Here is an 18,371-nt window from a genome sequence, read left to right as displayed (position 1 = left end):
TTGATGTTGAAATTATTACTCAGTGAAATATGGCTTGTCCAACTCTACCACCCTTTCCCCTTTTGGGAGTGTTAATCAGTTTGTAGATATCTAACATCAAATTTGTTTTAAATACAATCTTCTTGGTTTTTTATTAGCAGTATTTTGCTTGAAACATTTGCAGTAAAATTTATGTGCTTTAGTAAAGTATGAATGCATATTGTGTCATAACAAATGAATCTCCCCTATTAAAAATGCTTCTGAGGAAGCTGTGATCCTTTGAACAGCTATCTGCAGGAGCCAAGACTGCACTTGTGCTAGTTGCTTGCTATTAATAATCATAAAGGGACATACTGCAGATTCTGCTTCAGCTCCTGTGAGTGGTGGGAATCTTCATCTGCATTCCTGTGCATGGAAATTGTCCACTGATCCTATAGCTCTTTATCATATTCTGTATATATACTTATTTTGATTCCAATAAACTATTAATTTTACGACAGTGGAAAAATGCAATTTTTTTTATTTTCAAAAATATTTTTTCTCCATGTACATGTAACCATTTTTGCCTTCATACCACTAAGTGTTAACTAAATATACTGTTAAAATTCTTGGTTAACTTTTATTTTAATTTGCATTGTGTTGTTTATATCATCATTTGGCAGTTTCCTTGATAGTATTTGGCTCCCAACTAAATAAAGACCAAAGCCTTTGTCTTTTGCCACCAACTTACAATTAACATCAACTTGTTCACAATCATGGCATAGTTTGTAGCCCAAATGAATGACAGATCGTGCACATGCACCATAAAAAATACCACCCATTTCTAGTGATGTAACCCCATACGTTTCTGCCCCTGTGCTAGCTCGCATTCTGCTGAATCTGTCAATATCTTTTTGTAACCTCTAGACTTAACATATCTGATAGACCTCCAGCTAGCTTCCCTAGGTATATGTGCTGTAAAGTTAGTCATTTACAATCTGCTCCCTGCAGATTTAGCATGTGCAAAATCAACCACCCCATAAAATAAGTTTTTCTTCATTTTCAAATCTAAAGTTGATTGTCCTTTACTCATTCCTTTCTTTATTCAATCCTTCAAACGTCTGAAAGGACTATTATTCTCCAGTTCTGATCTTTTGATCATTGTGCTACACCATAAGGTGGAATGTTCTTGTCAAACATCTATAAGAAAATAACTGCAGATGCTGGTACAAATCGAAGGTATTTATTCACAAAATGCTGGAGTAACTCAGCAGGTCAGGCAGCATCTCAGGAGAGAAGGAATGGGCGATGTTTCAGGTCAAGACCCTTCTTCAGACTGATCAGTGTGAAGAAGGGTCTCGACCCAAAAGTCACCCATTCCTTCTCTCCTGAGATGCTGCCTGACCTGTTGAGTTGTCAAACATCTCATATTTGTTTCTCCTGTTCTCCACTGTGTTCTTGCTGCAACAGGGGTTTTGGTTTCATTCTCTTGAGTTGTACTTAAATGAACCTTTAAATGAACAAAATAATTATTAGGAATATATTCTTTTTTGACAAGCCACGATTTTTAAACTGCAGTATGTGGTGTTTAATAAAACATGATATTTTCATTGACATTAACTCCATTATTCTGTGATCTGTTCTAGAATACCACGACTTCTGTGACCAATGGACTTTATCAAGATACATTTATGACAAGTGTTAAAATGAGCACTTACTTGGTGGCCTTTATTGTTGCTGATTTGACAAACATCAGTAGTAAGACTGCAGGTGGAACTCTGGTAAGTCCATAATTAAAACAAAACCTAATGTAAACAGCACTCTTTATTATCCATCCCATTTCCGCAAAGAAGATAGAAGCGGTGCTTCTCCTTGATTCTCTGCAGTTACTATACTAGTGTTTCCATTTTAATAGTGGTTGGGAATTTCAGGAAACTGACCAACATTGAAGAAGGATTGGGATGTTACATAGGTCCGATCGACTGTCGATACCTGTAAGGTCACACACGTGACCAGTCATATTTGATGTCTGACCCTAAACAAACATTGTCAGCATAACAAATAAAAAATTCACTTGATAAACTTCGACATATACAAGTCATCTATACAGTACAAAACAATATACCTGCAATGCTTTCAGAATTAGAAGAGATGTATTCCACAATTTTTCCTTTTTTGACCACACATGTGACTAAGAATGGCGCAGCGGCGTCATTTCAGGTTTCGCTTGGTGGGGGGGGGCAAGCTCGTCTTCCAAGAGGGTCAAACAAGATTATAGCTTATCACAACATCCCAGTGTATAACTAGTACAATAAAACATATAATACTCAATTTAATAATATGACAAAATATTGCACGGTTTGACTCACTAATTATCATGAAATATAATTATCAAGCAAGTAAAGAAAAAGATGGTAATCATGTATTTTACCAATTTATAAGTAATTATCTACTTACCAAATGCCACCAATGAGAAGTTTCACAATGATTTCCACAAAGGGTCAGGCGTAATATGTGTTTGGGGGTCTAAAGCAACTCTTGTCCTAATGTCTTCTGCTGATCTGTGGTACCGCAGCCATGATGTGACGTATGACTCAGGATTCCACTGAACCAGAGGAGGTCCGTGTAGTTTAACAAACATAAGTGCTGATACATGATTTATGAGAATTCTTGAGCGTGTTGGTGAATCCCCTCTCACACTCAGCAGTACGAATCCCCTCTCACACTCAGCAGTACGAATAGGAATAACTTGTGAACAGCTCAGTAATGGGCGTGTATCTTGGGGGATGTGGCGTCCATGATCCTCCACATAATCTTGGAAGGCATTTATTACAGAGGAAGAAGAAAGCTTAAACCTCTTACAGAGAGATAATATTGCAGCTTCTCCATAATTAGGTGGTATTTCAGCAGGCCAACAGCATTTATCAAGGACACACAATTCATTTAGCTGGGATTTATACATACTATGAGGTTCAGAATAATGGGAACCTTTCAAGGATGTTGTCGTGAACATACGGTGCTGCAAATTGTTTATAAGAGTAGTGAGAAACTGTTGATAATTAATGGAGACAATTTTGTTGTTGCTTGTTCAGGTAATTTCTCCAAACTTCCCCTTCTCAACTGCCTCTTGAGCATCTAGAGTGTTTGTACCAGGTTGCTCTTTCAGTCCATGCAGTGATCTTATACTCCGTTGGATCAGTTTGTCTGCATAAACAATCGTAGTAGTGCGTTTCTGTAAACACTCTTTGACAGTAAACCAAGTTCATGCAAGTGTCATACATTAGAGCTAAATCCAAGAGAAACTGTTCTGAAGAGAGTCTTGTCAACAGACCTTCATAGGTTTTTCTGTCACTCCCAGATCTTGTTTCATCCTTCATTGCTTTTCCAAAATGAAGACACAGTGCTTCATAATTTTGCCAAAATGCTGAAACTGTTCGAAACGAGCTAGCTATCCACCTGGTGCCCAGAACACCGCCTATTTTGCAAATTTGTTGTTCTAGTTGAGAGGTACATTCAGACAGTTCCTTTTGATATAGAGGCGATCTACTGTAAACAGAGTACAATTTGTCCATAAATGATTGAAAATTATTAATTCCATGAATTTTGCCCACAGAATCACCTACTGCAAGTTCTAATCTGTGATTAAGACAGTGCCAAATTATCACATCTGGGTAATGTTCCTTGAGAATTGTAGCAACACCAGATTTGACACCAAGCATTACGCTCACCCCATCACTAGCAAATGCTACAAGGTTCTGTTTCAACTAAGAGTCATCAAACCCATGGTTACTGAGGCAGTTCAATAGATGCTTAGCATTAGTTGCAGCTTTCCGATCAGGCAATTCAATTAGATCTAGAAACATAAAATGGGGATCACCTTCATTATCACTTTCTCATTTCAAATCAGGGTGGTCTTGCTGCTCAGGCTTTTTGTTTCATCAATGAGAACAGCCATTTATCTGCAGTCCAATTCCAAAGTCAATACCATTTTTGTTTTGAAGTTCCAGTAAGCCAAAGCGATCAGAGTATGGTCTGTCATTCTGAGCTAAATAATATGCAAAATGAAAAATTAAACGTTGCCTTTAGATGCGAAGCATTAATGGTATCACATAATTTTCCAAGAGCATCTTTACTAGCTTTATTTTCAACACATAGAGCAGTAGTGTGAGCTTTTGATAGTTTGTGATCAACAATTTTTTTGCTGAGAGACTTCAATTGGCTCCATAATAGGATATTTGGTACATTTGCTATTCATTTGACAGCCTCAAACCCTCAAAAGTGTCAGGTTGCTTATGTTTGCACATACTTTACACCCAAGTTTATCATTCTTGAAGTCTAACCAGGGATAAGGTTCTTTTTTTCTCTTCCGCATTTCTTCAGTCCAAACAACTGAACAGGGATACAAGCCTGACTTCGAAACATCATTATTTTCAGAACTACATTTGGATCCGGTTAGAAAATCCGGTTAGAAAAGCAGGCGAAACACAGCTTTTTGTCACTTTTACTATTATCAGTCTCTTGTACGTTATTCTTGTTACACTCCTCAGCTTGTTTGCGAAAGAAAGAAGTTAACGTTTGCGTAGAACACATAGGGTTGGTAATGAGAAAAATTAACCTTAGTATTGGAGAGTAATCCAAGGAGTGGCACGGACTACCACAGATGTAGCCTTACTAATGCGACTGAGTCATTGCAGACAGCAGGGCCCGCAATGCTTAGCAGTGTTGCTAAGCTGCAGTTAAAAAAGTAACCGAATTTACCAAAATAATGCAAATATGTTTTTTTGCATTTTAGCCACCTAAATTGGAACCAACTCAACCCAGTAATCAAATATGAAAAAAGAACATCGAATGAACTATTGCTAAAGCCACAAATATCGCAGAATATTAGTATCAAAAGCGATAGATTGGCAACTCTGCCTCGTACCGTTTCTCTCGCAGAAATGTTTGGGCAGGAAGTCTATCTGTCCATATTCACAATATCCTCACACGTGGGGTATTACATGGTTAGTCGACCAATACAAATCTTGTTTGGTTTTTAGGTGTATAAGAAGTTAAAGAAGGTTGAATCTTTACATAAATTATTATCTTATAAATATAGCCCAACCTTCGCTTCCGTAAAATCCCCTTTATTTAATATGTTAAATTCCCCGCTATGTTTAATTTGGCTTATTCTATTACAGTTCAGAGTGGTGCTCATAGGAAATGTTTTCAAAATAGGATTTGTTTTAAAATTTGCATTTCTTATGACAACAAACAACATCAAACTTCATTCATAAGCAAAGTATAAAAGTTCAAATGATGCCAGGTGGTGTTAAAATTGCATTGACCCCGAGGGCATAAATCACAAAACGGGTCTGAAACGCTAAACGTTTCCCTTATTATAATATTGCCTGTCCGATTGGATGTTTCCAGCATTTTTTACATTTTTATTTCATATTTCCAGTATTTTAGCTTTTAATGCATTTCAATCCCAAATTTGAATCAGTGTACAAAAAATGACAAAGTTACAAAGCAAGGCGGCTCCTCCTTTTGTTCCCCCCTCCCCACAGCGATTCCCCCACGCCAGGTCCTTCATTGTTCTTCCCCTCCCTCCCCGCACGGCGGTCCTCCACACTCATCGACCATCGACTGCGGGTCGACCCGCGAGGCATCGCCGCCGCCGCCGCCACGGCCCCTTCGTCGCAAGGCTTCAACGTTGCCGCCGCCAATGCCGCACCACTGTTGACGCCCCACTTCATGCCTCTGGTGTCTATGGGGTCCGTCGGCCGCTTCGCCCGACCCAGGCTTCTACCCACGAGGCCCTGGCTGGGCCCCGACCCGGGCTTCTATGCGGCGATCCGGGAGGCATCGAGACCACGGCGTCACGATAAAGGCGTCCGGCCGCGTTCCCAGATCACAGCCGTGGCCCGTCAGGAAGTTATGTGTCAGAAGAAACTGCAGATGCTGATTTACACCGAAGATAGACACAGAATGCTGGAGTAACTCAGCGGGATCTCTGGAGCGAAGGAATGGGTGATGTTTCGGATCGAGACCTTTCTTCAGACCAGTGGTGCCGGAGCAGTGCTCCGGCAGCACTGTACCCCTGGGGAAGGTACTTGCAAAGAAGGGTCTCGACCTGAAACGTCACCCATTCTTTCTCCCCTGAGATGCTGCCTGACCCGCTGAGTTACTCCAGCTTTTTGTGATACCTACAAAGTAACAATGGTAGGTTGCTGTGTGGCATTTTCACATGCTGCTTCCAGAGTGTGGCACTATTAAACTGGTAGGAGAATTAATCTAGATAGCATCAACCTGCATGCTGAAAAATATTTTCCGCTTGACTTTGCATCAATTTGGATGCAGATTCCTGCATGCTCTAAGTTGAGGATTGAGGATAATGGAATTACTTCAAGAAATTTAGAGGGAAGTATCTAGCCACCACGCTGCTCTTCTCATCGCTGTTCATGTTGCACGTTAACTCAATGAAACTCTATTTTGAGCTAATTTGATTTTTTTTGTTGCTCTGTTCCTTCTTGACACAATTTAAAAGCACAGCCAGAATTTTAACAATGAATGTCTTTCTGTGGAAAAGAGGTTTGGCTTAAGTATGGCGTACTTATTCCACGAGTTTGTGAATATGGCTTTATAACAATTCTCATTACCTTGAATTTGACTAGGTATCTGTGTATGCTGTTCCTAACAAGATGGATCAAATGGATTATGCATTAGAAGCAACAGTGAAACTTCTGAACTTTTATGAGAACTTCTTCAATATAACTTACCCCTTAAAGAAACTAGGTAAGGTAAAATAAAAATGTTTTGTACTGAAATCTTATTAAGCTGTCTGACTGCAATCATATGAACTTTGGAATATTGCATATTCTGCTTCCAGCTAAAATTGTTGAGTTAAAACTAAATTATGCCTATCATCTTGCTCGGGTCTTGGCTTACTTTCATTTTTCTAAAAGCATTTTTTGTTTGCGTGCTGAAAAGACAGTAAAACTCTGAATCTGGTATGCTCAAGACTTTGGTGTTGGACTGGGAGATTTTCTAAACTACTGGATGTTATTCCAATTAATATTCAAACCACTTCACTTTTTTGGATGTCATCCAGTAGTATAATTAACGCTCCCCTGAGCCTAATCGGGGGAGCAAGGAAACAGAGTGCCAGTAAATTTAAAGGGAAGTGGAAATGTAATTACATTGTGGTGAAAATAGGTAAAATGAGGTGCCAAGGAAATGGTACAATGAGTAAGATCATAGCCTTTCATCTCTGTGCTTGGCACAGATTCAGGGTTCTGCTTTTTAATCTTCTGCCTACGATATCCACCTACGATATCCTCCCACATTATTGCAGTAACTTTATTTTGCAATGTCATCTTTTTTACACCCCCTTGTTATGCCTGGAATGTTGATTTGCCGGTCCTGCCCTCCTTTCAGCCATGCCTCTGTAACAGCAAAATATCATATTCCCATAAGCTAATCAAAGCCTCAGTTCATGTGCCTCACTGGTCAGATTCTTTAAAACAGTTCCAATTTAGCTTTGCATTTCTCCCATGCGCATGGTCTGCCAACTGCATTGCCTTTTTATTCTTAATATACTTAATTACATCTCCACTCCCCTACCACCTGATTGTTTATGGTAGTCAGTGCCTCATTCCATCCCTCACTTTTGTTGAAACCCTCTCCAATGGCATAACTTCCTATGTTTAACATTTCTTTATATATTGATGCAATATATTCAATCCCATACTATACATCAATTACAACATGTATTAGTATTTTGTGGATTCCTTCATAAAACAAAGTTTGATACATGTGTGTTTTTGCTTTGTTTTGGTCTTGGCATTTACCAGCCAGAGTACAGAAGAACATTAGCACAAATAAAGCTCATAAATAGATTTATATAGTTGAAGGTTATAATGTTCGAAACAGTCAATCAAAACAAGGACATGAATTTTGACATGACCTATAATGGGGAATGTTAAGCTTTACTGACAACTGCAAGGACATGTCAATGCAGAGTCTTTGTTCAAATGTCCTTGCCAAGCAGTCTGACATGGAGCAACAAAATATATAACAGATTGCTATTTTGGTACAGAGAAATATAATGAATTCATAAAGACCACCTCCTTTCTTCAATACTTTTATTGTACTTTTATGTTTTATCATCCTTTGACTTCAACCTTTAAAACACATGCTTTTTCTGGATATGACTTCAAGTCTAAAAATACATCAGTAACTTGTATTACTGGAGACTATTACCTCTTCTTGTCCATTGCTGTTAATCCTGTGTATTTTGTTCTTCTGGATTAGCCTAACATGGGAGAATCTGATCAAATGTCTTGCTAAAATCCATGTAGATACCATCCACTTCCCTACTCTCGTCAATCACCTTTGTCACCACCTAAAAAAACAATATCAATTTAGTAAGACACAACCTGCTGTTTAAAAAGCCATGCTGACTGTCCCTAATTACCCATTAACTGGGAGTAAATCCTATTCCAAAAAATCCTCTCCAATAGCTTCCCTACCACAGATGTGAGGCTCGCCCACTTACTTCCTGGATTCTTTCTACTTCCCTTCTTAAAGGAACAACATTAGCTACTCTCTAATCCTCTGCCACTTGGGCTATGACTAGAGAAGGCACAAAGATCTTCGTTAAGGCTGCTGCAAACTCCTCTCTTGCCCCTCAATAATCTTGGATACATTCCATCAGGTTTTGGGGATGTATTCACCTTAATGCTTTTCAAGGCACCAACACCACCTCCTTAATCTCAAGCAGTCCTTGTATATTAGTATTCTCCACACTGACCTCATGATCCTCCCATGTCCTTCACTTCGAGAAAACAGATGAAAAGTACTTATTTAGGACATTGCCTAGAATCCCAGACTCCAAGCACAAATTCCCTCCTTTATCTTTGAGCGGTCCTATCTTCTCATTGGTTACCCTCTTGTTTTTAGTATAGGTATGAAAAGCTTTGGGATTTTTATTGGGATTTCATGGCCTTTTGCCCCTTCCAATCACCAAACTTGAGTTTGTTCCTCCTTATATTCCCCATAGCAGAGGTCCAAAAAGGGCATAATTTATGGTTATAGGAGATCAGAGGAAGACTTTTTTTTCACCAAGGATGATTAGACTGTGTAATGCATTGCTTGAGGGAGTAATAGAGGCAGAGATTCTGTTGACATTTAGGAAGTACCTAGACAGGCACGGATTGCCAAGGAATAGGTTATGGGCCAAGTGCTAGTTAATTGAATTAATCTAGATGGATACTCATTGCTCAGTGAGCCCTGTGGCTTTGTGTAGGACATGGCTTTCAAACTCTGGTCTCATATTTAATTAAAAAGTAACTGATCTGTTGTTCAATTCCAATTTGCTGCTTAAGGTTCCCAAACCTTGATGTGTTTGCATTACTGTACTTGTGCTATTGTCTGTGCAGATTACACCTGCGGCATCAACACTCAATGCTATACTCTGCTTAGAATCTAAGCTAGAATCCAATCCATTGCACCATCTGCTCCACATTATTGACTACAGTTTAAAGTGATGCATCCCTTTTCCACCCCTTCCCAAACCAAAAGGAATCACTTTACTCATTTAATTAAGTTTGTAGGAAGGTAGCATTAATGAATATATTATCATTTACAATTGGGACTAATAGAAGCAGGCATCCAAAGCAGGCTGTTAAGTCTTTCAGCTCTGCTCTAATATTCAACGTGTTGACAATCTATCATCCACACTTTTTCTTCCTGCCTTATCCCTTGAAACCTTTGGCATTAAGAAATATATCTACTTCCATGAATATGCATAATGACTTGGCCTACACTATCTTTGTGGTGGAGAATTTCACCGATTCATCACTGTCTGGGAGAGGAAATATCTCGGTCTAATAAATGGCATCCTTTGCATCCTGAGATTGAGCCCTGGCTCTGGACTCTCCAGATAGTAGGAACTTTCTCTTTGTACCTACTAGGTCTAGTACTGTTAGAATTGCAGGTTCTAAAAGGTCCTCTTTCATTCTTATAATCTCCACTGAATATTGGCCTAAACAACCCATTTTTTCATCTGTTCCTGGTCCTGCTAACCCAGGGATAATTCTCATTAATCTTTGTTAATCTTTGTTGCTGTTCCTGTGTGGCAAGAGCATCCTTCCAAAGAAGAAACTAAAACTGTGCACATACCTTGTAATAGGATCTTAGCAATGCTCTACCCAGCTAAAGAACCAACTGCAGATGCTTGTTTACACAAAGGAACACAAAGTGCCAGAGTAACTCAGCGGGTCAGGCAGCATCTCTGGACAACATTAGATTGGTGAGGTTTCGAGTTGGGATTATTTTTCAGATCATTCAGAAATTTCTTGACCCAGATCTGAAGGGTCCTGACCCATAATGTCACCAATCCACCAATCTATGTTTTCCAGTGATGCTGCCTGAACTACTGGCACTTTGTGTCCTTTTACAGCAATATATCCTTGTTTTAGTACATCCTCTTGCAATGAATACTAACATAGCTTTTTATCTTTCTGACCTTTTTATCTTTTATCATGTTGCACTTGAACGCTTGCTTTCAGAAACTGGTGCACTAGGACATCTACATTTCATTGCACCTTTCCTATTTCCATTCTATCGCCACTCAGATCAGCTTTAAGCTTTCAGAACTGAAGTGAACTGAAGATAACTTTGCATTTGCTCAATGACCCATGTCAAAGTTTTGTTGGAACCTCGGCATCACCCTCAAAGCTTGCCTTCCCTCCCTGCCACCTACCCCTCCCTCCTTCCCTCAATTTATTGTTTTTGTCATTTCTTTGCATTGAAATTTTGCATTTCCTTTTTGTAGATCTGGTGGCTCTTCCTGATTTTGAAGCAGGAGCCATGGAAAATTGGGGTTTAATCACCTTTAGAGAAACAGCACTTCTTTACAAGGAAGAGACTGCTTCTATAGTGGACAAACAGATAGTTACCATAGTGATTGCTCACGAGTTGGCTCATCAGGTATTTAAAATTTACCCAATAATGTAGATTTGAAATGAATTAAAAAGCTAATATGAACTAAAAAGCTAAAAACAGATTACTTTGATCAGGATGTTGCAGAACCCTTTTAAGACTTTGAAGATGTGATCATGCTAATTTCTACATAGTTTTTGAATGTGCTTTTGTTACATGTTGAGAGAGGAAAGATTTAAAAGGGATCTGAAGGGAACTCTTTCATGTGGAGGGTATGCATTGCATGGAACAAACTGCCCAAGGAAGTGGTAAAGATGGGTACAATTAGGACATACATTAAAAATACATTTGGGTACATGAATAGGAACGGTTTGGAAGGATAACACCAGGTCCATTGGGTCAGCATTGATGAGTTGGGCCGAAGGATCTGTTTCCATGCCGTTCTTCACTCTCTGATTTAATTTGACTGATGTACGGTTTCCCCATCTAAAACTTCTTCATTTCTACAGGAAACAGTTGTCACTTTGACATTCGCAATCTGACCCCACCCCAACCTCTTCACAATGGTAGACCTGTGCTAGTAAAGATGAATGAAGTGTTGATAGTGGTGGAAAAGATGGGAGAGTGATTGAAGAATATCAATGTTGGCAGTAGGCTTTGTACCTGAATAGAGGACATGGTTGACCTAGAGATTTGAGAAGAAGTCCGGAATTTTGAAGTGCCTTATTTGATTTCTGAGGCATGTGCTATAATTCAATGAATTAGTATTAGCTTTTTGTCAGCAAAATGTGCAGTTGTCTGCATTTAATTTGCACAATCTTAAAAGTTCCAATAAAGTAGGAATCTTCTATTTTTAATCTTTCCCCAAAATAACCATGAGTGTAATTCTTGTGGGAAATGGAAAGATTCACATCAGCTTGTTGCTTGGTCTGAATGGAGGAAGCTTTGCATCTGGCTGCGATGTGTCCATCTAAGGGAAGGCCAATGTGATGATGAGGAGATAAACGTCATTGCTTTTGCACAGTACCTCCCACTCCTACATTAATACACAAGTATTATTTGGGGATTAAAGTGAACTTTATGAATGGATGACCAGTGAAGCCTTCTTTAAGGCACAGTATTTTACCTTGGTGAATGGACATAGAGGAATTTCAGGATCTAGTCGGAGCCTAAATCAGAAAGATTATACATTTACACATGATTGTATATTTTTGTGCGAGTCTGTAGGTCAGAAAGACTGTGCTAAGAATACGGGATGGAGAAAACTATAAAAAAAATTAGAAAATTGAATTAGAAATTTGAAATACTAATCACTATAGCACATTAATGTGGCAAACCAGTTTTACATCTAATGCATAGCATTCACGGCCACCATTTAAAAAAAAAAGTTACTATGAATCAAAAAGAAGCCATGCATTAAGAAGTAAATGCCTTATTTATTACATGTTTCAGGCTTGATAATAAATGCAATTTATACCTACACCTTTTGATATAGAAGAAATAAGTGATTTGTGTAGAAATTTGTAGCTTTGCTCTAACTTGTGAGTTGAGAGCAAAAACAAGTTAGGACAAACTAGACTGAATATTGATTAGTGCCTTCCCCAGAACCCCTGCAAATTATTTCCATTCAAACACTTATGAATGTCACCATAATTAGGGGATTGGACACATTAGAGGCAGGAAACATGTTCCCAATGTTGGGGGAGTCCAGAACAAGGGGCCACAGTTTAAGAATAAGGGGTAGGCCATTTAGAACGGAGATGAGGAAGAACTTTTTCAGTCAGAGAGTGGTGAAGGTGTGGAATTCTCTGCCTCAGAAGGCAGTGGAGGCCAGTTCGTTGGATGCTTTCAAGAGAGAGCTGGATAGAGCTCTTAAGGATAGCGGAGTGAGGGGGTATGGGGAGAAGGCAGGAATGGGGTACTGATTGAGAGTGATCAGCCATGATCGCATTGAATGGCGATGCTGGCTCGAAGGGCTGAATGGCCTACTCCTGCATCTATTGTCTATTGTCATATGACTATCACCAGATGGACATCCAAAAGAGAGCTAGATAGTGCTCTTAAGGATAGCAGAGTCAGGGGGTATGGGGAGAAGGCAGGAATGGGGTACTGATTGAGAATGATCATCCATGATCACATTGAATGGTGGTGCTGGCTCGAAGGGCCGAATGGCCACCTCCTGCACCTATTGTCTATTGACATATGCGGTGTAGGCAATTGTTATTTTAGATAATCAAACAGAGCACTGAATATCTGTTGAAGGACCTGTGTGTAATATTAGTTGACAGGCCTACACTGTTCAAAATTCTTCACTTGTCTTCAAAGTTCTTCACAGTCTGCAACTGTCATGGAAATAAAATTAGGCAAGTGACCCAGCATTCAATACATGCAAGATCAGAGCTATTATGCAAGTACTTGCCAGTGACAGGTGTACATTAAAATGTTAATGTGCACTCTGGCTAAGTTGACTGCTTCAGTTGTGGTGTGCACTGTCTACAGGGTATGGAGCCAAAGCCAGATTTGTTCAAAGGTGAATTTCTATCCATTTCTATTTTTAAATGAAATCCTTTGCAATGAATGACCTTATTGAGAATGGCTTATATTTACACTTGCTGTGTCTTGGTTTTTCAAAGTTGGCAGCACCATTATTGCAAATTCCGTCTATATGTGGACTTTATGTTTGATATTTGGACTTGACTGAGGCAATTTTTGAATTTTGTTCAGTAGAAATTACATAATGAGAAGGCAATCTTCCATTCTACATGACAGCAATCAGCAAGTAATGAAAGAGTGGTGGAAAGGATGGTAAACTGGGGTTTTAATTAAGGTCTTTAAGGAGCAGAGAGCCAAGCATGGCCCCGAGATGACTGAAGGTATATCCAGCACAGGAGGGGAATTGATGCACAGCAATCTCTAGGGTTTGAGAACAGAGAAAGGCAACTTCGATGGGGCGGGACATGGTGTGGAAGAATTTTAAACATAAATCGCAGGGAAAACAAAATGAAAGACAAAAGTTCCAAAAAGCTTCCATTAAGAAGTAATTTATGTTTCATTGTTCATAAACAATAGGAGCAGAATTAGGCCATTCGGCCCATCGTCTATGCCATTTAATCATGGCTAATATATATTTTCTTCTCAACCCCATTCTCCAGCCTCCTCCCCATTACCCCTGACACCAGTACTATCCAAGAACCTACCTCTCTGCCTTAAAAATATCTACAACCTTCTGTGACAATGGATTCCACAGATGCACCACCCTCTGACTAAAGAAATTCCTCCTCATCTCCTTCCTAAATGAATGTCCTTTTATTCTGAAGCTAGATCCTCTGGTCCTAGATTCTCCCACTGGTGGAAACATTCTCTCCACATTCACTCGATCCAGGCCGTTCACTATTCGATAAGTTTCAATGAGGTCCCCCTCATCCTTCTAAACCCCAGCGAGTGGAGGCTCAGCGCCATCCAATGCTCAACATTTGTTAACTTACTCATTCCTGGGATCATTCTTGTAAACCTCCTCTGGACACTCTCCAGTGCCAACACATCCTTCCTCAGATATGGGCCCCAAATTGCTCACAATACTCCAAATGTAGTCTGACCTGCACCCTATAAAGCCTTAGCATTACATCCCTATTTTTGTACTCTGGTCCACTTGAAATAAATGCTAGCAAATTTGCAACTTGCAAATTAACCTTTTGGGAATCCTGCACCAGCACTCTCAAGAGAAAAGATTGTTGGATTAATTATATTTAGTATCTTGCATTAGCTGATGGATGATGGATTTTAAAAGTTATAGGTTTTTTTGTGTAAAGACAATTGTGTACCTTTGGTAAAATATTTAATTTCAGTGTTTGAACATTTAATTGGATTTTATTTTGCACCTTAAATAGCATTGTACAGCAAAACATAATTTACCCCCCCAGCTATTAATGCCATGTTTTATTGTCTCGGGAATAGTTATTGCCAAATGCTAAATTACAGAGTGCATTTTGAAATACATTAAATTTGAAAGAAATGTAATAGCACAGGAGGAGATCGTTCAACCCATTGAATCTATCCAAGAGCCTGCCTTCTCCTAGAGCCTTGCAAATTATTTCTATTTAAATATTTATCTGTTGCACTGTTAAACATCATTATTGTATCTGTTCTCACTGGTACCGTGGCAGCTCAGATCGTTCATCATTTATTGTATAAGGGTATAATTGACAATGATCTTAATTTTAAATCTCACATAAATAAGGTAACAAAGTGTGCTTTCTATCACCTCAGAAATATTGCTAAAGTACGGCCTTTCTTAACTCAACATGATTGTAAAAAACTCATACATGCTTTCATACCAAGCAGACTTGATTACTGTAATGCGTTATTTACCGGTCTGCCTTCAAAATCCACCAACAAGTTACAGCTCATTCAAAATGCCGCAGCCCGGCTTTTAACAAATACCAAGAAAAGGGAACTTATTACCCCAGTATTATATTCCCTTCATTGGCTTCTGGTGAGATCCAGGATAGACTATAAGAGTCGTCCTCCTTGTATATGAAGTCCTAAATGGCTTAGGAGCTGCATTTCTTACAGAGTCCCTCCTTCCCTATGCCCCTACTCGAGCGCTCTAGTCGTCTGATGCTGGCCTGTTCGCCATTCAATGCCGTACCAATAAGAAAATTGGTGAAGCAGCCTTTTTCAATTACGCCCCCAAGCTGTGGAATATCCTACCCAGGGCTATGAGAGACGCCCACTCAGTTGACATTTTTAAAAGGCAGCTAAAAACTTATCTTTCTAATCAAGCTTTTAACTGATTTTACTTCCTTTGCCCTTTTACACTTTCAATTTTACATTTTATATTTTTATATAAATCTGTGCTTTGAATGCTATTAACTGCCTGTGACCTTACTGTTTAAATTGTATTTTTGTTTAGACCTGTGTTTGTTTTTGTGGAAAGCACTTTGGGTTGCATTCAATTGCATGAAAAGTGCTTTATAAATAAAGTTATTATTATTATTTCTTGTTTTTTTTAGTCATCCCCATAGTTTGTCCTTTATCTCATGACCTTTTCCTCCTCCACAATGAACATTCTTTCGATCCCTTCTGTTTATAACCGTGATCATTTTCAATACCTCTAAATATAAGAGTATCATTTGTAATTGGTCTGCAACCAACAATGTTTGATGGGTTATGATTGAGATTTGCTTCCCTTAGAAACATATTACGCCCTTCATTTGGATTGGGTGATTTATACAATTAAAGTATTAAAATACAATTAAAATACAAGTAGCCCAATTTTCTTTGGTGAAGACTCATTGATTACCTTAACCTTGCTGTTTTTCTATCTATAGTTTTTCTGACCTGCCTCGCCACCCTTCTTAAAATACTTTTTCCTGAACAGATATTTATTCAATATATTTTTGTATTCCCTTTTGGTTCATAGCCATTTTTTTTCTCATGCTCTCTTTGCTTCCAATTTCCTACTTGATTTCCCTCTGAACTTTCTGAAAATGTCCTGTTAATCTGGCGTCTGTCATTTTGCTCTTGGTTCTGACCTTTTATCTTGCTACAATCTGTTTTAGTTTTGATCTAATTCACACATAAGCTCTGCTGTTCGTGTGGGTGGAAACCTGACACCGACAACTTGTAAGAGAACTGGTATGACGAGGGAATTGACACCTCCTCACATATAGCACCTTTCTAGAATTCATGCCTGTCGGGCCAATGATTCAGATGCATCGACAGACGGGCATAGATATCAACAGTTGGACTCAGCAGAAACAGCCTGAATTGTCGGGTGTGTTGCACATTGTACATGACCTCTTTGTTTTATGCACCAATTGTGGTGAATGGAGTCACCAATTTGGATAGTGGTTTATCATTTTTAATTTTGATTAAACGTGTGTCTGGTTACATCAGGATTTATTGCTTTTAATTTCTGTTACTGTTTAAAGATTTCTGATTGTCAGACATTTGGAAATGGTGATGAAGCCTTTGATTACATGAGCTTTCAAATGACCACTAGTGCAGTCTGGGGGCAGGACCTCAGTCTTCTATTTGAGAGTTAGCTGGTTTCTGATCCTTGAGCTCCATCAGATCCAGAGAGCCACAAGAGGTTATTGCAGTCACAAGGATCAAGCAAAGGGCGAGAGAAAGGCATGGACCAGGCCAGGCATAATCTAAACCATTGCTTTTGAAAGAATAAAGCAATAGAAAGCCTTGAGGTGCATCTGTATTGATGGTCAGTGAGGAGATGATGTTCTGTAACTTGATGTTACCAATCAAGTTAAGAGATTTGCCATTTTAGATTGGGTGTTTTGGATCTTGGAAAGCCTGAACACCTAATTTTGATCAGCTCCAAATTTTGCATCCGGAGCTCAGCACATTAAAATGCATGGGAATTCCACTGTCTCAAAAGGTTGCTGCTCATTCATAGTAGGTAAGGTGTCTTGTGAAAGGCAAGAAGGACAGCAAATGGTGGCAGGAAAAATAGCAAAGTTGTACAATAGAAAGAAAAATTGTATGGATAAAAAAATCATTGAACAATTTCCAATTTAGATTAAGACTGAATTCTGGGCCAACATTGACATTAAAAACTGCATGTTCTACACAAATATATTCAGACAAGGAAGAATTCAGATTGACTACAACATTTGTTCATCTGAGTGCTTAAGCAGAGTTTACAATATTGTTAACTCTGACTGCCACCTACCATTTTTCTTTGAAGCAGCTTCTCTGCAGATATCTTTTCTATATCCACAGGTCTCGAATCATTCTCGTCTAGTAGTGACTAACTTCTTAACATCTCTGGTGACGTTGACTCTTGGTTTTGGAGTTGATGGCAAAAGATCCTCTCATCAGTTGTTCATGCATTGTGAAATTCTCTAAGTTGCCTGATCTGGCTTAAGGGTATTTCTGCATATATCTATAGCCAGTGCTGTGTCTTCTAAATTTTAATGAGTGAGCTTAAAACAGTAGAACAATATCAGTTTTTTAAAGTGATTTTCATTTAAAGACCTATGTGGATATTGTCCATAATATTGGGGGAATTGGTCAGCACTAAGATGATTAACCTATTTAATGGGTAATTCATATTATGTGTAGATTATTTTCATTAAAATTAATTTAAGATGGCTTTGTTTCTCAAATGATTTTTATTCTCAGTGGTTTGGTAACCTAGTGACGATGGAATGGTGGAATGATCTTTGGTTAAATGAAGGATTTGCCACTTTTATGGAATTTTTTTCCCTTGAAAAAGTATTCCCTGATTTCCAAGTGGTAAGTTAAATTTTAATTTCTCGTCATCTGGTTTGTCTTCTTAGGGACAGTTTGTTATTAAAGGAGAAGAGAATGACTTTAGACCCTTTCAATTCTTCTCCATAACCACATTATCTAATTGAATTTACAAGGGCACAAAGTATAGTTTATCATTCTGATTTTGGTTTGAATGACAAAACAAAGTTTTAGTCTCATCAATATTTGATGAAATTCACCGTATTGAGGCACTA

At 38.7% G+C, this 18,371-nt stretch overlaps 1 protein-coding gene and 1 pseudogene across 1 annotated transcript in view; one reads left to right on the top strand and one right to left on the bottom strand.

Moving 5' to 3' along the window:
- Positions 1-18,371, top strand: part of lnpep (leucyl/cystinyl aminopeptidase) — a 77,045-nt gene that overhangs the window by 25,309 nt on the left and 33,365 nt on the right. The window contains exons 4-7 of the mRNA XM_078396455.1: positions 1,605-1,739; positions 6,615-6,735; positions 10,778-10,932; positions 18,028-18,141. Of these exons, the coding sequence (XP_078252581.1) occupies positions 1,605-1,739; positions 6,615-6,735; positions 10,778-10,932; positions 18,028-18,141 (525 nt within the window). The remainder of the gene's footprint in view (positions 1-1,604; positions 1,740-6,614; positions 6,736-10,777; positions 10,933-18,027; positions 18,142-18,371) is intronic.
- LOC144611319 (E3 SUMO-protein ligase KIAA1586-like) lies at positions 3,047-4,330 on the bottom strand (annotated as a pseudogene).

The sequence above is a fragment of the Rhinoraja longicauda genome, chromosome 3 (assembly GCF_053455715.1).
Source record: "Rhinoraja longicauda isolate Sanriku21f chromosome 3, sRhiLon1.1, whole genome shotgun sequence".
NCBI lineage: Eukaryota > Metazoa > Chordata > Chondrichthyes > Rajiformes > Arhynchobatidae > Rhinoraja > Rhinoraja longicauda.
The sequence above is the reverse complement of the archived record's forward strand: the minus strand, read 5'-3'. Positions and strand labels throughout refer to the sequence as shown.